The sequence below is a fragment of the Monodelphis domestica genome, chromosome 1, assembly GCF_027887165.1.
Source record: "Monodelphis domestica isolate mMonDom1 chromosome 1, mMonDom1.pri, whole genome shotgun sequence".
Taxonomy (NCBI): Eukaryota; Metazoa; Chordata; class Mammalia; order Didelphimorphia; family Didelphidae; genus Monodelphis; species Monodelphis domestica.
In genome coordinates this window covers 632,351,553-632,377,942 of record NC_077227.1, presented here as the reverse complement: position 1 = coordinate 632,377,942, position 26,390 = coordinate 632,351,553, and the positions used below count along the sequence as shown (strand labels likewise).

The window sequence follows — 26,390 nt, the reverse complement described above, 5'->3', positions numbered from 1 at the left end:
GAAGAATAACCTATTAAGAAATAAAACAAATGAGTGAAAAATTGCTGTGTACTGTTTTCTTATGGACTTAAATTCTATAATATGATAAAATAGCTAATACTTCTATTATTTAATCAAACTTCTGCTACTAATTTTATTTAATGACAGCTACTATATTTAACAAAACAGCTACTAAATGAGTAAAAATGACTATCATTTCCTTAAGGACTTAAATGTGTATAAATTCTAATGATAGATGCTACTATTAATATTACATAAGACTGTGATTACTATTGTTTACTAGAACTATTGCTTTTATTTAGTAAGACACTTAACTATTTAGCAAAATTACTAATATTTAACTATATTTAATAAGATGGCTATTTCATAAGATATCTACTATTGCTATTACCTAAATAAAACTACCACTATTATTTTACAAAATAGCTACTATAATGAATACCTAGCCCTAAATGTAAAATACATCTATACTTTAAATACAGCCCCTGACTTGAACACATACCTTTTACATGTAACCAGTGACCTGATAAACCAAAGCAAAATCCATCCCAACTTGAGTAACCTTATTGGCTACAGTACTGCAACCCCCAACCCCCAATGCTCCCAAGAATTCCCTTTCTCTAGGTGGCTATTGCCTTTAGGAGGAAACAAAGAGGAAGATAAATCCCTAAAGCTTCTCTAGAGACTCTTCCTCCCCTCTCCCACCTGTGACTGGTCCTGGCCTTGCCCAACTCCTCAGCCCTGTGTTGCTTGTTACCCTCAACTCCACATTCCCTCTTGGGTAGCAAAACAAACCAAACAGCTTTCTGGAAAGCTTTTTTTGGAAAGTTTGCTTTCCGCTCAGAATCTTTCTTCATTCCTTTGTACCCAGAGGTATATCTTTAATACCCATAGAGCAAGCGTTCTTTGCAGTGGTGCCCAGAAAAGAAGAAATGGGCTGGAGGGACAATTTGTGGAGAACTGGCTGCAATGTGACACCCAAGGCTTGTTTCCAACTACTCCATGGCAGTGACTGGCTTTGCTCTTTCTCTGACAGGACAAGCACTTTCATTGTTCAATTCTTAGACTGTTTCTTCTGCACAAACACTATAAGCTCGTAGAAAATATAGTCTGTAAGTCTGTCTTTGTCACTTAAATTCTGAGAATACATGTATATATGAGACATCACATTACTTTATGCAGAGTTCAGAAATACATTTGTTGAAAAGTTGACTAAGCTCTAAACTTCTTAATAGGAGCAGCTATAGGCATTCATTTTCCCCATCCTCTCTCTGTCACTACTCAAACTATTTTAACAGATGACAATCATGATTATTTTCATGAGACCTATCTGTAATTTCATTGGTGTAGAAAGTCCCAGGGTGACCTGTCCTGCCCAAATGCAGAAAGGAATTTGCTGTAAGCTCCGAGCAATAAGAGCACCCTGGGGAGCTGAGCATTCTGGTGGTTTTGCCCAGTGCTCTACATACACGTGTCCAGAGAAGGCACTTGAGACTAGGTGGTTGTGATCTTGAGGTACCTCTTTATTTGATAAGTCACCCTGCAAAAGCATTTTGCAAATGATATTCATGTTTATAAGAACCCTGAAGGAAATAGTAAAGAGATTATTTTTTCTGTCTCAGAAATGAAAAAAAAAACAAAAAAAAACTGAATCTTAGGTTAAATGACTTGCTCTTGGTCGCATAATTAGTAAAGGTAAAGAAATAAATGTGGGATGTGGGTATCTCCTGACTCAAGTTCAGCACTTTCTCTACTGAACCTGGCTCTCTCTCAGGTACCTCTAATTACAGAAAAATACTGTTCCCATACTCACAAATTGCACTATTAAACCCAGTCAATTATTAAACAAAAGCACTATAGTGATACCGAGGTAGCTCTGGTTTAAACAGCAGTAAGTAGAATAATTTTTATAAAAGAAACATGCAGAATAAATTATCAACACTGAAACTGATAAACTATACTAGTACATTCATCCTTATAGTTAAAAGCTTTATTTACTCAATAAGAATTCAGTTACGAGTGCCATTATTTATACTATATTATAAATGTTTTTAGTCAAGTAATCATAAATGTTAATTCCCCGTAGTTATTAAAATATTTTAATATTATGACATTATTGTGACTTAAGTAAAGCAATTCATTTAAAATAGTTTAAAGACAACTGAAAATCTGACACAAAAACAGGATATCCCTGTAACAAGCCTAAATGACATAATGCAAATGAGATGCAAGGTGTTTTTTAAAGTATTTCTGCCTACACCACCAGGCATAAGTAAATAAGTTATCACTAATGAAAAACCTGTAATATATATACATACAGCACAGAATTCTTCAAAGGATATTCTTCCATCTCCATCCTTATCTGCATTAATTATGGTTTTGTCTACAATTTGTTGCAATTGTGTGTCTTTCAGATTGTTCCCCACCATCATCTTCAGCACCTGGAAGAGCTCCCCATTGGAAATATAGCCATCTTTATCCATGTCATAGATTCGGAAAGCAACTTAAAAAAAAAAAGGAATAGTCAACTCACACCAAAAAAAAAATTACTATTATACAAGCAACTTAATTACTAATATTTACAGGTTTAGTTCCCAGGCCTCTGTGTATTAAGTTATTTTACAAATGTTACTAGAGAGTTTTACTATATTTCTGTCAAAAACTATATTCATCCATATTCACTAGGCATACTGTGCCTCAGTGAGAACTTAGACCTTTTATCTTAGAGTATGAAAGTAATGTATTTCTTTTTTGAATATTAAGGCTAAAGATTGTTTTAATTTTGATAATATAGTAGAGAAACCTGTGTGGTTGAATCAATAATTTATAAAATCCCTAAATATATCATCAATTGTTCCCCAGTAGTTAAGAATAATTATATTAGAATTTATCATTTTCAAATAATAATTTCTGGCATTATGAAATATATTTTGATGAGTTAAAGTTTTAGGATAATGAAATGTCTATATACTTCCCTCTACTTAGCTAGAAACTGAAATGTTTGTATAATGGCAGAGTAGAGGGGAATAAATCTACTTGATCCAGAGTCAATAGAATGCAATTTCAATCTTAGTCCTAAAAACTGATTATCTGTCCACTTTGGAAAAATCATTTCACCTCTTTTAACCTGTTTCCTTATCAGTAAACTGAGAAATATAATCTCTGAGGTCCCTTCCTGTGATTACAAAGTATTATTCCTTAAAAGATCCTCAACTAGGATTTGTATCATTAGCATCTACACCAAAGATCTTAGACAAAGAAGTGCTTAGAAGTACATAATAAACATCATTTTACATATTATGTATTTTAAAAGAGGTTATTATAATGCGAAAAAATTTGGATACTTACACCTTAATTTCTGTTCTTTATCTCCTTTGACACTGAACTGAGAAACTCCTTCAATGAATTCTAAAATAGAAAAAGTTACAAAAATTTATATTTATACATACATTTGTAAATCAGAGAGATATACTGTTTTCCCATAGAAAAACAAAAGATTATTTTACATACTCAAAAAAAAAAAAAGGATTTCTGTTCCTTTTCAAAATCTGAAAATGCCCTCAAGGGCACTATATCAACTCAATGGAGAGGGTTATGTTAAAAAAGGTGAAGCATAATCAGTTGGATAAGGACATTGCCCACCACACTTTCCTTGCCTAAGAAAAGCTACCCCAATAGAGACAGTGGTCACTATTCAATTTAGCAAATATTTATTAAAGCTCTTTCTATGTAGGAGAGATTTAAAAAAATAGATAATGGGGTCCTCCTTTGGATGCTCTTATTGTAGACACTATTTTGATGGCATCAAATCCCAATTGAGTATTGAGACTTCTCAATGAAATTCACAGCCACACATAAGGCTAGCAATCCATGTGGGTTTAAAAAAAAAAAAAGACAGATGAAGTATGTTAATGGTTTAGATTGTGATATGCAATAGAACAGAGTAACTCATTGAATCTGTCCATCAGTACACTTAGCACTAGGGATGTACAATGATCTTAACTCTAAGGAAGTAAAACAAGCTGGATTACATTAGGAAATTACACAGCTATCCTAATTTGCTTCCTGCCCAAAACAAAATGATTTTTACCTTTCAATCTTTACTATAGTTATAAATGACAGATTACGCCACAATCTCTGAAAATCCCAAACTACAGGTGTTGAAAAGAATAATGGAGTCGGTGAAAGTACTCTGCCAATAATCATTTACTTGTAAGAGATAGTGAAAAAAATATATCAAGAAATAAAGGATAGGAGATGGAGGGGGCACCGGTTATGTAGCACTAGTAATAATAGCTACCATTTACATAGTTATTTTAAGTGCTTGCAAACCTTAAAGCACCAAGTCAAAGCAACCAGAGAGATAGGAACTAAAAATATATCCATTTTACAGGATTATTATCATTCCCTTTTAAAATAATGGGAAGTTATTTTTTATTTAATTAATTAATTTAGAATTTTTTTCATGATTCATCTTCTTTCTTTTTCTTCCTTCCTCCCCTCTCCCATAGCCAATGAGCAATTCCACTGAATTTTATATGTATCTGTTTAAAACCTATTTAATGGGAAGTTATTCTAAGCTGTTAGAATAACAACACCTAACATTTATACAACACCTGAGGTTTACAAAGTACTTTTATATTTATCATCTCATTTGAGGGTCACAACAATACCACAAGGAAGGCACTTATTGTTCTCTTAATTGAGTGACTAGAACACAGAAGCTTAAGAATAAAGACACACAGTAAGTTAGTGTTAAGGCTTTGCTCATAGTAACAGAACTCCTAAGTGTCAGGTGGAATTTGATGACATTTCTTTTTCTTTGTTACCCTTGTCTTCCATCTTAGAATCTATGGTAAAATATCTGTTCCAAGGCAGAAGAGCAGTAAGGGCAGGGCAATGGGGGTTAAGTGACTTGCCCATTCACACAGCTAGGAAGTATCTGAGACCGAATTTGAACCCAGGATTTCCCAACTCCAGAACTGGCTCAACTTCTACTGAGGACACCACTCAGCCTTAAGTAGGAGTGAGTGATTAAAGAAGCAAAGCATTAGTAATGCACTGGTAACCAAGGATTGTTCAGACCTAGAAGGTCACGTCCTCTATAGAAAATTTGTGGAAGGACACTGAGACAAGAATAACAAGATAAAAAGTATGACTGGGTTGCAAATTTTACCAATGAACTATTCACACTAAAGAAATCATGGTTCCCCTGAAGTACTTTTAGTAGGCAACAGAGACGGTGTATGTAAAAACAAAAAATTATAGCCCGTCTTCAAGGAGCTTATAATTTAGTAAGTGGGTGAAACATATAAAATACACATTGGGTGAAAACACCTTTTCTCTTAGCTAGAAAGAAGTCCATTCCAAGACTGGAAGGCAGAACATACCAATGCTCAGAGGCAGAAGTCTGAGGAAAGGCAAGTCATAGTGGGGCTAGAATGCACAGTGCACAAAAGGGAGCAGCACCAAGTTAATTTGGAAAGGTGAGTTGGATTTAGCCTATTTCATGCCAGAGGAGGGAATGTGCATTTCATCCCATAGATCTTTGGAGGTCACAGAAGGTTCTAAGCAGTATGATAGTGGCATCAAATTTGTGCATTCAGAGGGTGACAATGGCTGCTGTGGAAAGAATAGATTGGGAAAAGAAGAAAAGTTAGGAGGTTATTACAGTAACCCAAAAAGAGGTACTAGGGTAGTAGTAGCAAGAGTAGAAAATAGAGGATTGAGGCAAGTCATCAGTATAACTTGACAATATAACAAACAAAAAGGTGGTCCCGAGGCTCAGCACCAGCATTATAAGCTTTTATTAGTAAAGAGGGTTGGACAGAGGTAGAGAGAGAGCGAGCTTGGCCTTTCCAACTTAGGTCCCAGATTTTAGACCTGTGTCCCAGCTTGAGTTTAAGAACCCCATCCATGGCCACTGGTTTTCAAACATCATACTGTCTGTTCTTCCATGACAACATTCTGCTGGTTCTCCCACATTGTCACTCCTGCTAATGCCAGGGGACATCAGGAGACACCAGCATCTTGACATTTTACTGTGTGACACCCAACTCGAGATGGAGGTATTTTACTTTACACAACAACTTACCAGATTTTAAGAGTGAAGAAAAGGGAAGATTCAAAAGAAGCTTGAGGTTTGAAACCCAAGAGGCTGATAGAATGCTGCTGCCACTAACAGAAATAGGCAAGTTAGGAGGCTAGTTTTTGTGGGAAAACAATCAAGCCCAATTTTCAATGTTTGGTTTTAGATGGCAATAGAATTTGTAGATATACAGGTACTTTCCCACTGAAAACAAAACCTTAAGATGAGAGAAGTATAAAATAGGAAGTTATTTCTAGAGAAATAAATGAAATCATAGGAATATAATATAATCACCATTAGAGAGAGAAAAGAGAAGAAGAGAAGATCCTTAAGGAATGCCTACAATTAGAAGAGCAATCACTTAAAGAAAGTAATTCTGTTTGATTCTTCCCAATCAAACATGTAAAGAAAGCCATTGTGGTCACCTGCCCACTAAGACACTGGACAAATGCCATTGATTTAAGTCAGATCAAAACAATTTTTAAGTCTACAAGGAACACTGTTACAGAATCAACCAATAAAGATTTGTCATGGATATCTTTTACCAAATTTAGAGTCTAAACAGAAATAATGGGGCAGCTAGGTGGCTCAGTGGATTAGGAGCCAGGCCTAGAGATGGGAGATCCTGGGTTCAAATCTGACCTCAGACACTTCCTAGACCCTGAGTCACTTAACCTCCACTGCCTAGCCCTTACCACTTTTCTGCCTTAGAACCAATACATGGTGGTATTGATTCTAAGGAAGAAGGTAAGGGTTGTTTTATTTTTAAATGAATAAAAAGCATTTGAAGACACAAATGATTCATTTTAGAATTTGGACTTGCTTTATCCTCTATGAAGTAGAGACAGTCAACTACATTCTTCTCTCACTTGATTGCATATTTGTTTTGGCAGATATTAGTAACAATAAAATATTGTTGTAACAATAGCAGCTAATAAGTTTTATGTTTTACAAAATGCTCTCCAAATATTTATTTCATTTTATTGTCGCAACAAAACTCGGAGGAGGTAGGTTCTATTATTACCACCCCCATTTTATATAAAGAAATGCAGGGATTACATGATTTTGCCAAGGGTGATACAGCAAATAAAGTGTTTGAGGCCAGATCTGAACTTGGGTTTTCCTGATTCCAGAACCAGCAATCTATTTGCTGCACTACTACAACTCCCACCCACCAAAATTTAGAAGCACCAGTGGAACTTGGAGAAAATAGTGTGGGAGGCTAGGCCTGCCAAAAGAGGTGGGAAGCTACCAGGCACTTCCTAGACTAGATTTGAACTTAGGTCTTCTTTATGACTCCTAGTCTAGTGTTCTATCAATTGTGCCATCTAACTACCTCAATAGGAAAAATGTCAAAAGTAGAAAGAAGGAAATTAAAAGTTCTTAATCAGAGTATCAGTATTCTATCATATATAACTTGTTGCCACTGAAGGAAAAAAGAAGAGGTAGTCAGATAAATATAGTGTTTACATTTTAAGGATGCCAGATAATAAAAAAAATTAATAATCATAATACTCTACAGCTTTTGAAAATTGAATGTGATCAAGGTCTACAAATGACTCATACACAACAGGAAGAGCTCCAAGATAAAAAAAATATTTAAGTGTCTACTATATACAAAGTACTGTTCTAAGAGGCTATCATTCATCTGATAGAACTATTCAGGTCCTCCATTCTGAAACCTGCTCTTAGAGGAAAAAAACAATGCTCATTTTTCTTTTAAAAGTATAATTTAATAGTTGTTATACTTTTTTGCCAGAGTAAAAAATTTTTTCCTTCCAAATATTTTAGAATTATTTATTTATATTAAAAATAAAAACACAACCCTTACCTTTCATCTTAGAATCAATACTATGTATTGGTTCCAAGGCAGAAGAGAAATAAGGACTAGGCAGTGGAGGTTAAGTGACTTGCCTGGGGTCAAACAGCTAGGAAGTGTCTCCAAACAAATTTGAACCTAGGACCTCCAGTATCTCTGGGCCTGGCTCCTTAGAATCATTTAATACAAATCTTGTTATAACTTTTATTTTAAATTATCTTATTCCTTACTGCCAAAGCCAACAACTCTGTGAGGTATAGCATACAAATAACACTCTTGTTTTAAAGATGAAGAAAATGAGTCCCAGAGATGTTACATGATTTGTCCACGGTCAGTAAATCCATGTCTAGATTTCAGACTCCAAATTTACTAACACCATCTAGCTAGTCAAATTTAGATGCTCTTCAAAAGTTACCCAAGGTATGTACCATAAACCAATTAAAAAGCTAATTTTTTTAAACAACTAACTAAAAAAGGATGAATTTTATAATCAGAATAGACAGCACTGAAGGACAGGAAAAGGTCCAAGTACTCATACCAATATGAAATCAAATTTAAAGTATCTATTAACAAAACAACTACAGAAGTATATCAGATTGTCATTGTAAAATCCAGCTTAGTTAAAGTAAATAATCCTGGCTAAGGTAATACATGCACACACCCTTACTAATTGCAGTCCATTAAAAATTTCGCACCACATATTCCATATATTCCTAGAAGCCACAAAATTGGCTTTTAAAGTTAATCAAAGTTAAAACTTGTTTTCTAAGCAAAGGCAAAACAACTTGATCCAAATGTTTACTAAGATATTTTAGAGCTAAATATCAGGGTTTTTTTCCCCTCAAACCAATTTTGTACCCCAAAAGAAACTTAATCCTCAAAGCTTTAATAGCATATTCCATTTGAACATATTGTCATAAATCACTATATTGATCCTGAAATGTATGGAAACTAGCTTATTACAGTCTGAATTAATAAAAACTAAAAGATATTAAAAAAATTTTAAAACTCTGTGGACATAATAATGGTAACGAAGGTAACATATATTTCTTAAGATTTTATGTTAAAACGAATTTCTTACCTTTGAAGTCTACCTCTCCATTGCCATCTGTGTCAAATATATCTATTACTCGTTGAACTAATGGATTCTGTTGCAATTCAGGCAAAGACATGAACTCTTCCACACTCAAAGAACCAGAGTTGTCCAAATCAAGCTTCTTAAATCTCTTCCCTAGCCTTTTAATTTCATCAGCATCAACTTAAAAAAAAAGAAAAAGAAAAAATGGGGCAGATGTTTAAATATCAGTTTTACTATACTGTTTATCACAAAGTAAACCATTATTTTTTTAGCAGTTTAGTAATTTCATTTCAAATTGTGACATATAAAAGCATATTTTTAATTCTACTTGCCTACAATATTGCTCTCTCACGAAGTCTAAATAAATTATACAAATGAATTTCATAGTTGTTACCTTTTTTTTTGCCAATGCCTGCCATGTGGAAATCCCCAGTACTTCACAGAAGTAAGGATTTGATAATGCTTAGCTTATCTTGGTGGTCAGGTGGCTTTCTACTAAGACAACTAAATCCCTTATGCTGTTTAAAAGCACTATCCCTCTTATTCTTTTTTTTTTTAATGCTTTAGCTTTGGGTAAGAAATGTAGTATGTTTACATTCACAAAAATAAGGTGGTTTTTTTTTAAGATTTTACTTAAGTCAATTTAGAATATTTTCCCTTGCTTATAGGAATCATGTTCTTTCTCTCCTCTTTCCCCACCCCCTCCCATAGCTGAGGTGCAATTCCACTGGGTTTTACATGTGTCCTTGATCAAAATCTATTTCCATATTATTGATATTTGCACTTATCCCTCTTATTCTTAACCCAAACAACTTATAAAATGGAAAATCAGTCAATTTCACTATTTAAAATACTTTTGGTTTAAAACAACAAAAACCATAACATATAGCCAGCATGGTATAGGGAAAACAGAATTAAATTTTAGGCAAAATTAGCACTAGGTTCCAATAAGTTCACTGAAAAAAACTATGGCTATGTGATCTGAGGCAATTCAAATGAATTTCAGTCTTACACATTTCCAACACATAAACAAGAATCCCCTCCATAATATGCTGCTCTACTTTTAAGTCCTCTATCCCTCCTTGCTTGGAAAGCCCCTAATGAGAACATCTCCTCACCGCCCTCCCCATTTAGTTATAATCATCAGGAGCTCCACAGAAGTTAAAAATCATCCTTGACTCCTCATTCCTACCCCCATGTCTAAACTGCTGCCAAATCTTATCTATTTTGCAAATCTCACAGAAGTGCCAGCAGCCTGGTGCAGGACTTCATCATTTAATGCCTAGATTGTTAAAAGGCTTTTGGTGGTTGTTCCTGCCTCAAATCTCTCCTCAACCCAGTTAACCTTCCATTCAGCTGTAATTACTCTTCATAAAGTAAAAATCTTACCAAGTCAAGCCACCCTCTTCCCTATTCAATAAATTCCAGGCAATTCCTGAAAATTCCTGAATTTTTTACACTGCACTGAGAGCAGAATAGTCCCAAATCCCAAAACAAAGAGAAAAAGCTTTCCCAGATATCAGTAACAAAAAGAGAAACTGTAACAAAACTTATGCACTTTACTATAAAGTAGTAGTCACAACCTCCATGCCTGGCTTACTTTTGTAAAAAATGATGAGAATTGGCTGACTTTTCTATACCTTACTCCCTTCTTTTTCTGACCTAGATTTTAAGCAGGTTTAAAGAGGTAAAACAATAGAAGTAGATGAAACATATTAGAATAAGAGCAGTATACTAAATACAGATCAGTAAATGGTTTGAATAATATATTTTATCTTGGGAAATATAAACTATATGTTATCTTTTATTCATAAAAGCTTAATTCTTGGCACTTAAAGATCACATCTATTCTAGAATTGTGCTCACTCGGGCCTCAAATTGTTTATACTGTAATATTAGCTATTACATTAAGGTAGTCATTCCTAAAAGTGATTTATTCTCTTTTTTCTGGGGGAAGAGAGCACTTTTCCCATGACTAATATCACTAGAAGTCTCTGACATTTGCAAAATATGATTAGTTGTTGGTAAAGAAAGAGAAGAACAGAAATGTATAATCATTTCATTAATGAAGGGTTGTCCCAGTTTCTCCTACACCAGTATGTAGGGTATCTTCCCTGATCATCTATCTCCCATGCCTAGAAAGTTCTTCATGTCTATCTCCTGGCTTCCTTCAAGACTCAGCTAAAATCTCACCTATCTAAAAGAAACTTTTAGAGGAAGGTTCAGTGAGTCTAGAGAGTTAGGTCTGCTGCCTGACGGAAACTTCTAAGGTCAAATGTGGCCTCCTGAGTAAGTCACTTAATCCCAATTGCCTAGCCCTTACCAATCTTCAACCTCTGAACAGGTACTTCGTATGGATTCTAAGACAGAAGGTAGAGTTTAAAAATAAAGAAAACCTTTCCGAATTCTTAATCTTAGTGCCCTTCCTATGAGATTACTCCCAATTTATCCTGTTGGTGGCTTGCTTCAAGGATGGCTCCCCATTAAACTGTATGATAAGCAAGTGTCTGACCCTTCCCCCGCCCCCACCCCAACCCTGCTGCCTTTCCCAGGGTTGAACAAATTTGCTTTTAATGGCTTAACCCTGTTTTGGCAAAGCTGTGGCCAATGTTCCCCCTGCATTTCAGGGTGGGGGGGGGGGGGGCTACTCCATTCTCCCTCTTCCCAGCGCCCAAGAACATTTTTCACATGTCCAGTCACCCAATGCAAGCACTTCCTCCCTCTCTGCTGTCTGGAGTAATGCAAGGGAGCTTGAAAGTTGCAGTTTGGGCATGTGATCTCTAAAAGGTTTTCCAACGTTGGCTTAACTGATGGCTAATATCCTTTTGAGGCTGAGAATATTTTATTTTGATAAGTATTAATATATTACTTCCTTTTGGAGATATTGTCCCATTGCTAGAATTTTTCAACTATGCATAAAATGATGAGTTATTCAGCTAAAGATATCACAATGACTAAGATAGTAACAAGGAAACAGTGAAATTCTTATGACTTTGGGCCTTACAGGTATTCCTTGCCCTTGCAGATATTGTCTTCTATTAACTAATGTGCTGATAAAAAACTGGTGTATGGTCAAAGATCTTGTAGCAGCTATATGACACTGACATCATCTGGAATTACATTAACATCCTGACCAATAGATAAAGAGACATGCATTAAAATTCTGGCTAAAACATTCCTAAAACAAGGATTCTTTAACTGTTTTTTGGTGTCATTCACCCCTTCTGGCAGCCTACTGAAATCTTTGTCCCTCTTCTTAAAGCAATTAATTTGCTGCCTACATTCATAAAAATGAAACTAAAGATGTAATTCCATCCTATTTCACAGACCTCCACAGTATCTATGTGCATACCATTTTATCGATACTCCAAGTAAAGAACTATTGATCTTATTTAAAAACAAAACAAAACACCCATAGGGGAGGTTAACCTTGTTTTCTATGATCAGTGGTAATAATGTGGCAGTAAAATCTTGTGAACCATAAGATCCAAATAAAGCACATTCTGTCTAAAGTGTTTAATTTATCTGAAAAGTCAATAAGCAAGTTGAGTACCTTCCTCTTTGTAGTTTCTAGTAATGAAATAATCAGTTTTGAACATATTTGTTAGACAAAAAGCAGAATAAAACAACTCTTACTACCCTTCTAATAATATAAAAGCAGAAACATTGAATAAACTTTGTCAAACAGGGAAAAGATACAAAAATATTTGTAATTTTCAGGAAACTCATTTACCGCAGCAAGATATCTTATTTTGATATTATGATATGCTTAAAGTGAGTTATTTTATTGTAAGATGGTCATATTCATTTTCTGAACAAGTTCCCAAGTTTAAAATTATGCAAATACTGGGTCCTCAGTTGAGTTCTTTTCATCTGTGAGGTGGGTATTTGGTAGCAAATATTCAATCAAAATAATATTTTATTAATCTGGTGACATAATCTAAACGAGCTCTTTATAGAGCTGAATTTAGCTATAGCAAAGCTTAAGTCACTTTATATCAGTGATGGAAAACCTTTTAGAGATGGAGTGCTGGGCCCTGTCCTCACCCCCACCCCGACCAAGTGCCACACCCACCTCCCCCATGAAACTGCATGCTGTGCCCCTTTCTCTCCCCCAAAGTGCCCAGTGTACCCTGCCCTGTCCCTTACTCCACACAAGAGAGGGAGAAAGTGCTCCCATTTTAGGTTGCTGGGCTAGAGGGGTGGGTGATAAAACATCACAATTGCCTAAATTCATAAAACAAGAAGCAGATAAAACTTAAGAGCAATGATTAATTTTTTTATGTTAAGTACAAACAACTCCTTCAAAAAATTAATTCAATTAAATTATTTTTTGTTAAATTTTGATTTTACATCAATTACATTTACCAATGTGTTATTCAGAAATGGATATTGGTTATCATATTTGTTAACTGTTTACATATTTTAAATACAAAATCCTGATTAGAAAAACCTGATACAAATATTTTTTCCCCAATTGACCATTATCCTATTAATTTTGTTTGTGAAGAAACTTTTCAATTTATGTAGCCAAAGTTATCTATTTGATCTTTGGTAATTATCACTGTTCTTTGTTTGGATAAGACTACATCTCCTACCCTTAGTTGTGAGAAACATATGATGTGCTTCTCTTCTAATAATTTTCACAGTATGATCTTTAAAATGAATATATGGTTACAGTGTGGTGTGATAAATTTAAGCCTAATTTCTGATTGATTACTTTCCAGTTTTCCTGACAATTTTTATCCTTTATTTATTTTTCCACTTTATTTAACACTGGTTTGAGTTCCACTGTATATGACTGTCCCTTGTCTAGTCTGTTTCAATGATTTGTCTACTTTGAAAACACTACCAGATGGTTTTGATGGCTGCTGGTTTACAATGGGTTTAGAAATACTATTCTACTTGACCCCTACACCTTTTTTCATATTTATTTGATATTTTAGGTATTTAATTTTTTTTAATGGAGTTTCATAATTTGTTTTGTGCGGAGTTTAAAATTTAAATTAACACTGGTAGTACTGTCATTTTTATTTAATTGGGACTGCTCCTCACATGAACACTGGGCATTCTTTCAGCTATTTACATTGTTCTCTATTTCTTTAAGGAACATTCTAAATGAACCTCAAGTCTTTTAAGGTTTTGGTAGATTGACTTCTAAATATTTTATGTATTTTGTAGTTAATTGAAATGTTTTGGTTTCCATTGTTGCTTTTTAGATTTAGATTTTACATTTGTTATGTACAGAAATGCATTGCTGAAGGTTTACTTTGTAGTATACAACTTTGCTGAAGTTTTTAATTGTCTTGTAACTTTGTTGATTCCATAAAACTTTCAATATACTACCAGATCATTAGCAAACAAGGAAAGTTTTATCTCATTATCTTTAGAACTTTAATTTCGTTTTCTTGTCTAACTGCAGGTTTTAGTATTTATTATCAAATAATAGAGGGGAGGCTAAGCATCTTTGCTTTACTCTCATGTTGACTGGGAAATTCTAGGGTATCCCCATTGCTTTAAATAGATGTGTTTTATACTGACTGCTTTCCTAATGCTGAATCACTTCTGCATCTTTGGTATGAATCCAACTTAACCATTATGCCTGGGGTAAATTTTGGGGGGATAATACTGAATAAGAATATTAAATATAAGAATGGTATCTTGGATAATACCAAGTCTATGCAACATGGATAAAGCTGTGTACCAAAGTTAACTTTTACTTTTTAATGCAATACTAATCAAATTACTAAAGGGATAGTTTATAGAATTTGATAAAATGAAAACAAAATATATTTGAAATTCCAAGGTCATATTTCTAGGATTAATTATTATAATCTGACAGGATTTTGTTTAAAAAATTTAAGTTAAAATTTAGTAATGTGAAGTTTTCTTTCTGTTTTATCCTTCTCTGGGTTAAGTAGAAGGAACATATATATCTCAAAAAAAATTCTCATAGGGTCTTAGCTTTATTCATTTTTTGAGAATAATTTGTGAAGTATGGGTATTAATTGTTCTTTGAAAGTTTGATGCAAAAGGTCACCTTCCCACCATACTTTCACCCTTTGATTATTCCTTTACACTTAGTTCTTTTTCAGAGGTTGGATTATTTAAGATCTTTATCTGGTTTTCTGATGGTTTGGGTATGTTATATATTTTAAGACACTATTTCTTTAGTGTTCAGTTTTGTTAGCATATGACCACATAATAGGTTCTGATTATTTTTTTATTTTCTTCTAGTATTTACTATTTCTATCTTTTCATACTTGTTTTCAATAGCTCTCTGCCATAATACATGGTGTTTGGTGCCAAGAAAAAAAAAATATATATATATAAATATATATATTCCATTTAGAAGATCCCACACGTCTTAGCTCTTGTTTCTCTAAGATTTTTGTTCATTTTTAAGCCAGAGGAATGCTGAAGTCTCCTGTTCCTATTGTGTTTCTATGTATGTATTCTTTTTTCCTTCTTTATTTCTTAAAACCCTTACCTTCTGTCTTAGTGTATTGATTCTAAGGCAGAAGAGTGGTAAGGGCTAGGCAATGGGGGATAAGTGACTTGCCCAGGGTCACACAACTAAGAAGTGTCTGAAGCCAGATTTGAAACTAGGACCTCCCTATCTCTAGTCCTGACTCTCAATCCACTGAGTTACCTAGCTGCTCCCCATGTATTCTTGTAGTTGATGTTTCCTTTATGAATTTGGGTGATAAAGCAATTAAACATATAAATTTAATACTGATACTTTGTTGGTTCTTTTATCATTATGTAGTTTGCTTGTTTATTCTTTTTTTTTATTTTTTGGATTCATATGATGCACAGTAAATTTTCCCCCATCTCCTCAATTTTATTCCATACTTGTCTGTTTTTAAAATGCTTTCTTTTATGGAACAGATTGTGGCTTTGATTTCTTATCTAATCTGTCACATTTAAATTTACTGAACAGTTTAATCCATTCATATTTAAAGTTATGAGTTAGGTTTGGATTTTCCTCCATTTGTATTTTCTTTTCTTTTTACAAGTTAGGATCTTTTACTTCTCTTCTGTAAACACAGTACTATGTCTCTTTATAATCTTTTTAAAAGGTAGTCCTATTCCTACTGGCTCTCTTCTGATATTCTCCTCCCATTTGTCACCCCTTGTCCTTTTGCAGTTTTGCTTATTAGCTCCATTTTTCTTTCCTACTTTTATCTGGTTATTTATTTATTCCTCTATTTTTCTCTCAGTCAGAGTCTCTCTCTCCCCCCCTTCAACTAATACTGCTCATTAGTTGTTAAACTTTCATTTATTTTAGATCCTTTACAGAGAATATTTCTCTCCTTCACTCTCTTCACTAACCAACCTCCTTTCTCACCATGCTCCCTTTTTTTCTATTATGCCTCACTTCCAGAAAAATGCCACTTCCTGAAGATGACAGATTACACTGCCCCTTAGCAGGGTCCTACCCCATTCCATGTTCCCAATGGAATCCCAAACTGACACAAAGTCTCCCCCTGGTAATCTCCACTTGCCTCAACAACCAGCTCTCTCAAATTATGCTTTCCCACTCTCCTGGGTGCTAGTTGCTGCCAGAACTTTTGACCTGCCCTTTCAAATCAGGATGAGATCAAGCTCATCAAGCTCCAAATTCTTGAATTTAACAATTACATAATTTTTGAGAGTTTTAAAAAGTCTAACTTAAGTCATACAACCCAGAAGTTATCACAATATTTCATTATGTTTACATACCCTGATTTGTTTAGCCATTCTCCCATTTATGATTATCTGTATTTCTAGTTTTTTTGGTTTTGTTTTGTAACTACAGAAGTGCTATTAGATTTCAACATATATGGAAACTTTCCCTTTTATTAATGATCTGCTCACTACTGGCTATGAAACCTCAAGAGTTATTAAACTGACTTACACATCCCATTATTGGAGATCAGGAGCACCCTTTCATATGCATATTGAAAGTTTACAATTCTTTTGAGAACTATTAGTTTTACAACCTTTGCTCATTTAGTCTGATTTTGATATTATGGGTCAGCTGCCATTTCACCCAGTAACTTCCCTCAACATTTGAGGTCTGTTCACCCCAGAATGTTTCTAAATCATGCTAGCCCATTCTCTCATGAGTTCATCCTGGGGCACCATTTTGGGAAATGGCCTAAGTCAGTCAACTTCCATCCCCATTCCAGTGCTGCTTCTGAATTTCTGAACTTCAACACCATTACCTACTGGTGAATATCGAACACCCTTCAATTTCCTTTTGTGTGTGTGTGCTGTCTTCCTCCATTAGAAGATAAGCTCCTAGAGGGGAGGAAATGTTTTTTCTTTCTGCTCTACAGATAATGAACATTTATCAAATGCTTGCTGCCTCCCTGACCATTAATCTGCAGGAAAATGGCTTGTGGTTTTATTATTTGTATAGTTGCACTTTTATCTTGGTTATTAGAACCTTTTCAGAAATGTTTAATACATCTTTTGCTGTAGTTAACAGCTTCCTTTCTAAAAGGTAAGCTCCTTGAGAGAACTGTTTCATTCCTTATATCCATTGAACCTATAGCATAGGGTACTTAGCCAAAACTTGTTAAATGCTTATTGATTATTTTAGATGCATTTAATTATATTCATATTAAAGAATATTAAATAAATTAATAATTTATTTTATGCCAGGCATTATACTAAGGATTGGATATACAAAAATAAGCAAATAACTAGTACCAGCCCTCAAGGGGTTCAAATGGGAAAAGGATAATACACAAACAGTCAGGTGAAAAGCAGGGAGTGAGAGAGGGGGAGGATGAACAAACACATGGTTCTGAATTGTGGAAGTCAGGAGAAAAAAAGGCCTGGAGGGAAGGGAAGATTGGCCTCATCATCTCTACAAAAAGCCAGTTCTGCCAATAGGAGAACGGTACAAACCTTACATAGCAATATTCCAAGGCTGCAGGGGTGCTTGGATGGATATTCCAGAGTGGGAAGGCCCTAGGCATTAATAAAAATCTCAGGATAAATCCTTCTCTGTTTAGGCTTTGTATGCTTTTTAAACCAAATGAGTTGGGGCAGCAACTGGGTGGCACAGTGGATTGAGAGCCAGGCCTAGAGACAGGAGGTCCTAGATTAAAATCAGGCCTCAGACACTTCCCAGCTGTGTGACCCTGGGCAAGTCACTTGACCCCCATTGCCTAGCCCTTACTACTCTTCTGCCTTGGAATCAATACACAGTATTAGTGTTATATTTTTTCAAATATGTTTTTCTGCATCCACTGATTAATCATGTGATTTTGAAAAGTAACATGTTTTTAAAAGAAAGCAAATAAAAGTAGTAAAAAAGCAAAAATAACAAACTCTATCCAATACAATGACTGAAGGTCAGTAATTATTTAATAGAACATATAAATGTCAGTGCCTGACAAATCCTCATGCAGGTATGAACTGTCACCATTATTGTGCTACTGTAGTCCCATGACACAGATGAGTTGTCACCATATGACTAGCTATTGATTTAGTTACTGCATTTGAAAAGGAAGTGTATATGCTTGAGATTGAAATGATCATAGGGCTAGACCTGGAAAAGACCTCAAAGGCCACAGTTCCAGAAATATTGTATGACTTGCCTAGGTCATTCTGTCATCTACCACTTTCTCACTTCAGGAGGAGCACTTTCAGACAGACATCTAGAAAATATGATTGGAGAAAGGAATCTACGCTCCCCTTTGGAACTCCTTTCTCAAGGTTAACTTGTCTTTGATTGATGAGTAAGTGCAATTTCATCTTTGATTTTCATATCTTCTCTGGACTTTACCTGTCCCCTTGAATCACAATGCCATTTCCAAAGATGCAATAATTATACCACCACTTTAGCCCACTCTCTACCTCTTACTTTGGGTAGAGTAACTAAATCAATACAACCACTGATTCCACAAAGAACCTGTCAATGAACTTTTCACTCTATGGATAAACTCATCATCCCTATGTCAACCTTAGCCAAAACTCCCTTGAGTTACCACTAACCTTACAAGTGTTGTAATATAAACTCGTGTGGATGGGGCTGAGAGTAGAATGTTTTGATGGCTAGCTCATGTGCATCCTTGTATTTCCAGGGCTGAAGCACAGTGCATTTTATTTTAATTGTTTTAATGATTTTTATATTTTTATTTATTTATTTAGGGTGGTTTTTTCCTGTGGTTACATGATTCATGTTCTTCCCTCTCTTCTCTCCCCCACCACAAGCTGACAAGCAATTCCACTGGGTTATACATGTATCGTTGATCAAAACCTATTTCCATATTATTCATATCTGCAATAGAGTGATTTTTTAACAGCAAAAGCTTAATCATATCCCCAATGTGAAGATTGGATTTAGCTATTTACTGATTGTAACAATGAAGATACTTAGTTTAACAAAATCAGGAATATATTGGGAACTTTAAATTACTCCACCCTACTTAGACGGACTTTAGGAGAAGATAAAGTTGTAATCTCCTGATTGAACAATTGAAGGTACTTAAGTCTTACCTTATAGTAAAGCTAGAACTTTAAGCTAAGTCTATTTTAAGATCTTAATACAAAAAGATGTTAAGTAACTATAAAGGTTAAATTAATCACAAAAAGGTTAAGTAACTCACAAAAGGTGAACTTAACAAAGAAGTGTGTAATAATTAAATTAATCAAATCTCCATTTTTACAAGTGTTAAGTAACTCTAAGCCTTTGATGTGATTGGTAGACCTGAAAATTTAGAGGAGGAGACACAAGGGTGAAAGATCTATATATTTGGGTCACTTCCTCTCTCTGGCACTTTTGGCAGTGGAGAGTTGGCTGATAACACCGTGCTGGGTCTTTCGGCATCTTAGCATGGCTACAAGCTATTGTCCGGTTCGATGGTGAGTTTCTGGCTGAGTTTTCCTCCTTTACTTTCCAACTTTATCCTCTTAGGAGCCTCTAATCTTCTTAAGAGACCTAGAGGTGGGGATTTTAAACTCCCCCTGGCACAGGCCAGGCAGGAGAAATCCTATATCCTCTTTTCTCCTTCTCCTTAAATTCCTTCCCTCTATATTAATTAAATTACCATAAATTTCCAGACTGGCTTGGGTATTTTATTTGAGATTTCCCTTGGTGACCAATTATATCTAGATTTAAGTCACAACCCTAAAATTATCTTTACACCAACAAACCATGAGATTAATCATGTTTTTCCTCTGTGATAATTAGAATGTTTTGGAGCAAGGGAAATATATATATATCAATTATGACCGCTGAAATATGTTTTCTACTGTGTCTTGGTTTTATATAAATACAAGATGGTCGCCAGGGAATATATTCCCAATTTATGAATATGCCCAAGCCAACTGGGTTTTATAGAGAAATTTAATTTATAATACACTGATTAATCAGTAGAAAAAGAGAGAAAGTAAGAAAGGAATAAGAATGAATAAATCAGTTGGTTTTATCACTCACCCAAGATCTCTCTAGGTAAGGCTTCTCATGCCAACCTCAGGCTCCACCTTCAAGAGAGCCTCCTTTCAAGAAATGTTTCCAGAGAATTCTCCTCCTTCAGAGACAGCCTTCTCTCCTGGTCCTCCCACAGAGCAACCTCCTCAGTCCTCCTTCAGAGCCACCTCGCTCAGAGCAAAACCCTCCTCTCCTCAGACCCCATTATCTTTAAGGAAACCATCTAAGTCCCTTCCCCTCAGTTCTCACATCTACCAATCACTGTTGATGTCTCCCCTGGGCCAATGGTGGCTCTAGCTTAACCCAGGACCTCCCAGAGGTGTGTTTCCTTTGCACATGTATGTTGTACGTCATATTCTCAAATAATTAAATCTTGATCTATGCTGCAGCCCTTCCTAAATCCTGTTAGACTGAGTAGGGTGGAGATTGTAAGTTCCAAGACCTGGTTCTGTCATTCCAAGTATCTCTATTGTATCAATTCTAAAATCAATGACTCAAAGAACTTCCTGTTCTATGCTTAAGCATAGGTCAAAGCTCTTTCCATTGTTTAGCAAAAGGTTTCTGTCCTAAAGTAGTATTAAGTAGGGAGGAGAAGGATCCTCCCATGCCAAGGGGTTTCACATTCCAATAGAGTTCTTACTATCAGTAGGAAATTTTTTCCAGTATGAAATTTCCCAATGGTGAAATTTCCAACATTCATAAGTCTAAGAAATTTTAAGGTTTACACCTCCCACAGTTCTTTCTTTGGATGTGTGGATAGTGTTCTTTTCTCCTAAGTTCCTCTGGATTGTCCTGGTTCATTGCATTACTGCTAGTAAAGAAGGCCATTACATTCGATTGTGCTACAGTGTATTCATCTCTGTGTACAATGTTCTCCTGGTTCTGGCTCCTTTGACTCTGCATCAATTCCTGAAGGTAGTTCCAGTTCACATGAAATTCCTCCAGTTCATTATTCCTTTCAGAAAAATAGTATTCCATCATCAACAGATACCACAATTTGTTCAGCCCCAATTCCCCAATAGAGGACGACCCCCCCATTTTCCAATATTTTGCCACTATAAAAAGCTCAGCTGTAATATATGATACATAATATAATATAAATATATATGTAAAGCCTTTCTAATTTAATGTAATAAAAATTATTCATTTTATATTTTGTAACATTCTCTATCTCTTTCTTGGTCTTAAATTCCTTCCTTTTCCATAGATCTGCCAGGTATATTATTCTACGTTCACCTAATTTACCTCTTTATATTTAAGTCATTTACCCATTTTGAATTTATCTCGGTATAAGGAGTGAGATGTTGATCTAAACCTAATATCTCCATACTGTTTTCCAATTTTCCAAGCAGTTTTTGTCAAATAGTGGGTTCTTGACCCAAAAGCTGAGATTTTTGGGTTTATCGAACACTAGCTTGCTGAAGACATTTACCCCAAATCTATTCCATTGATTCACCTTTCTATCTCTGAACCCGTACCATATTGTTTTGATGATCACTACTTTATAGCACAGTTTAAGATCTGATACTGCTAGACCTCCAGTTTTCACATTTTTTCATTAGTTCCCTTGATATTCTTGATCTTTTGTTCTTCCAAATGAACTTCCTTATAGATTTTTCTAATTCTGTAAAAAAGTTTCATGGTAGTTTGATAGGCAAAGCACTGAATAAGTAAATTAATGTGGGTAGGATTGTCATTTTTATTATATCAGCTCATCCTACCCATGAGCAGTTAATGTTTTTCCAATTATTTGGATTTAGTTTTAATTGTGTGAAAAGTGTTCTGTAGTTGTGTTCATGTGATTCCTATGCTTTTCTTGGCAAATAGATACCTAAATAATTTTATATTGTCTAGAGAGTTTCTCTTTCTAACTCCTGCTGCTGAGTTGTGTTGGAAGTATATAGAAATGCTGATGATTTATGTGGTTTTATTTTGAATCTTGCAACTCTGCTAAAGTTATTTCTACTAGTTTTTTTAAGTTGGTTTTCTAATATTCTTTAAGTAGACCATCATATCATATGCAAAGAGTGATAGTTTAGTCTCCTCACTGCCTACTTTAATCCCTTCAATTTCTTTTTCTTCTCTAATTGCTATTGCTAGCATTTCTAGTACAATGTTAATTAAATAATAGTGGTGATAATGATATTCTTGCTTCACTCCTGATCTTACTGGGAAGGATTCTAACTTATCCTCATTGCAGATGATGCTTGCTGATGATTTTAGATGAATATTGCTTATAATTTTTAGGAAAGACTTCTATTCCTATACTTTTTAGTATTTTCTATAGGAATGGGTGTTGGATTTTTTTAAAGGCTTTTTCTGCATCCATTGAGATAATCATGTGATTTCTATTGGTTCTGTTATTTATATGGTCAATTCCAGCCTTGCATTTCTAATATAAATCCCACTTGGTCATAGTAAATAATCCTCATAGTAACTTGCTGTAGTCTTTTTGTTACTATTTTATATAAGATTTTTGCATCTATGTTCATTAAGGAGTTTGGTCTGTAGTTTTCTTTCTCTATTTTTGGTCTGCCTGGAATTGAAATTAGTACCATATTTGTGTCATAAAGGGGGTTTGGTAAAACTTTTTTGCTTATTTTGTCTAATAGTTTGTATAGTGTTGGGATTAATCGATCTCTAAATGTTTGATAGAATTCACTTGTGAATCCATCTGGTCCTAGGGATTTTTTCTTAGGAAGTTCCTTGAAGGCTTTTTCAATTTCTTTTTCTGAGATTTTTTAAGTTTAAGTTTAAGTATTCTGTTTCATCTTTTGTTACTCTAGGCTATTTATATTTTTGTAAATATTTACCCATTTCATCTACATTGTCATATTTACTGCCATATAGTTGGGCAAAAAAGCTCTTAATTTCCTCTTCGTTAGAGGTGAGATCACCCTTTTCATCTCTGATATTGTTCATTTGATTTTCTTCTTTTCTTTTTTTTTTATTAGATGGTCAAGAACTTTATTTTATTTGGTTTTTTTTAAAAGTAAGAGTTCCAATCTTATTTATTAGTTCAATAGTTTTTACTTTCAAGTTTATTAATTTCTCCTTTGATTCTTTGGATTTCCAATTTAATATTTATCTGGGGATTTTTAATTTATCTTCTTTCTAGTTATTTAAGTTATATGCTCAACTCATTGAGCTCATCCCTCTCTAATTTGCTGATATATATGCACTCAAGGATATAAATTTTCCCCTGAGTATTGCTTTGGCTACATCCCATAGTTTGTTGATATATATGTACTCAAGGATATAAATTTTCCCCGAGTATTGCTTTGGCTATATCCCATAGATTTTGATGTCATTTCCACATTGTCATTCTCTTCAATGAAATTGGAGTAATTGTTTCTTTGATTTGTTCTTTGACCAAACAGTTTTGAAGAATTAGATTTGTTTCAAAACTAAGTCTATAATAAAGACTGCCTGCATTATATAAAGTTGCTTATACAAGTTCTGTTTCTATAAAATCTCATAGGATGGAATATCTTTAAAGTTCTACCTTTAGATACTAATATGTTAAATAAGACCTGAGAATTACATAAGGCAGGTTGGATAGTGTTCTGGACTTAAGAGTTAGGAAGCCTCGAGTTTCAAATTTGGCCTCAGGTACTTGTTAATTGTGCAAAGGTACTCAACTTCTATCTGCCTTATTTATAAAGTTTGGTTAAACAACAGTACCTGTATTCCAAGTCTATTGTTCATAAAATGCTTTGCATACCTTAAAATTCTTTAAGTGCTATTATTATTATTATTAATATCACAGCATGTAAGGTAGAATTAAATGATTCTATTTGGAGACAGTATAGCAACAAGGCAAATTTCCTACATGTTTGAAGATCTGTGTATCATTTAACTTGGAAACAAAAATCTCACTTTTTTAATATTCTAAAAAGATGTAGTATTGGATGTAATTATATTATGTTGTTGAAACTGATGGCAAAAAAAAGATCTGTTATTTTATTTATATAATGCTAGCAATGCCACATTGTGAGAAAATTTCAATATAATTGAAAGATCCTAAAAAATAAAAATAATATAATGCAGAATTACATTGGACTCTACACTGACAGAAATCAATTATTAATATTAAAAGGTCTATACACACTAGTTAGATTTGGTTCTTAGTACAATTTGGACATACATGTCTCAATTACTTTTTAAAAACCTCATTTTTATTTTTCTAATTGCATGTAATAAGAATTTCAATATTTTTTTTAAATTTAAGATCTTTCCATTTCCCCTCCCCCAAAAAAATTTTATCTGGGTTATACATGTATCACCATGCAAAACATACTTCCATATTGGTCACTATTATCTAAAAGAATATTCATATAAAACTCAACCCACCCCAAACAAAACCATAAATAAACTAATGTGAAAAATATTATGATCTGATTTGAAATTGACTTTAACAAGTTCTTTTTCTGAAAATGAATAATATTCTTTGTCATAAGTCCTTTGGAATTGTCCTAGATCATTGTATTGCTGAGAGTAGCTATGCCTTTCATAGTTGAACACTATACAATATTGATATTACTGTGTACAATCCTTTCCCAGTTCTGCTTATTTCACTCTGCATCAGTTAATGTAATTCTTCCCAGCTTTTTTTGAAATCATCTTGCTCATGATTTTTTATGGCACAATAGTATTCCATTATCATCATGTAACACGATTTGTTTTAGTCATGGTCCAAATGATGGGATAGTCCCTCACTTCCAAATTCTCTGTCACCACAAAAAGGGCTGCTATACCTCTGATGTAGAGGAAATTAAGGCAATCAGTCGAAATTACTTTGCCCAATTATATGGCAATAAATACACCAATTTAGGTGATATGGATGAATATATACAAAAATACAAACTGCCTAGACTAACAGAAGAGGAAATAGAATTCTTAAATAATCCCATATCAGAAAATGAAATCCAACAAGCCATCAAAGAACTTCCTAAGAAAAAATCCCCAGGGCCTGATGGATTCACCAGTGAATTCTATCAAACATTCAGAGAACAGTTAATCCCAATACTATACAAACTATTTGACATAATAAGCAAAGAGGGAGTTCTACCAAACTCCTTTTATGACACAAACATGGTACTGATTTCAAAATCAGGCAGGTCAAAAACAGAGAAAGAAAACTATAGACCAATCTCCCTAATGAATATAGATGCAAAAATCTTAAATAGGATACTAGCAAAAAGACTCCAGCAAGTGATCAGAAGGGTCATCCACCATGATCAAGTAGGATTTATACCAGGGATGCAGGGCTGGTTCAATATTAGGAAAACCATCCACATAATTGACCACATCAACAAACAAACCAACAAGAATGATTATATCAATATATATATCACATGATTATATCAATAGATGCAGAAAAAGCCTTTGATAAAATACAACACCCATTCCTATTAAAAACACTAGAAAGCATAGGAATAGAAGGGTCGTTCCTAAAAATAATAAACAGTATATATCTAAAACCATCAGCTAATATCACCTGCAATGGGGATAAACTAGATGCATTCCCAATAAGATCAGGAGTGAAACAAGGATGCCCATTATCACCTCTACTATTTGACATTGTACTAGAAACACTAGCAGTAGCAATTAGAGAAGATAAAGGAATTGAAGGCATCAAAATAGGCAAGGAGGAGACCAAGTTATCACTCTTTGCGGATGACATGATGGTCTACTTAAAGAATCCTAGAGATTCAACCAAAAAGCTAATTGAAATAATCAACAACTTTAGCAAAGTTGCAGGATACAAAATAAACCCACATAAATCATCAGCTTTTCTATATATCTCCAACACAGCTCAGCAGCAAGAACTAGAAAGAGAAATCCCATTCAAAATCACCTTAGACAAAATAAAATACCTAGGAATCTATCTCCCAAGACAAACACAGGAACTATATGAACACAACTACAAAACACTTTCCACACAACTAAAACTAGACTTGAACAATTGGAA

At 34.3% G+C, this 26,390-nt stretch overlaps 1 protein-coding gene across 3 annotated transcripts in view; it reads right to left on the bottom strand.

The window, feature by feature from the left end:
• Positions 1-26,390, bottom strand: part of PPP3R1 (protein phosphatase 3 regulatory subunit B, alpha) — a 131,021-nt gene that overhangs the window by 2,494 nt on the left and 102,137 nt on the right. For all 3 annotated transcript variants that reach the window (XM_056813911.1, XM_007476726.3, XM_056813912.1), the window contains 3 exons: positions 8,989-9,165; positions 3,349-3,408; positions 2,319-2,503 (listed from right to left, as the gene is read on the bottom strand). In XM_056813911.1, coding sequence (XP_056669889.1) covers positions 2,319-2,503; positions 3,349-3,408; positions 8,989-9,165 — 422 coding nt within the window. The remainder of the gene's footprint in view (positions 1-2,318; positions 2,504-3,348; positions 3,409-8,988; positions 9,166-26,390) is intronic.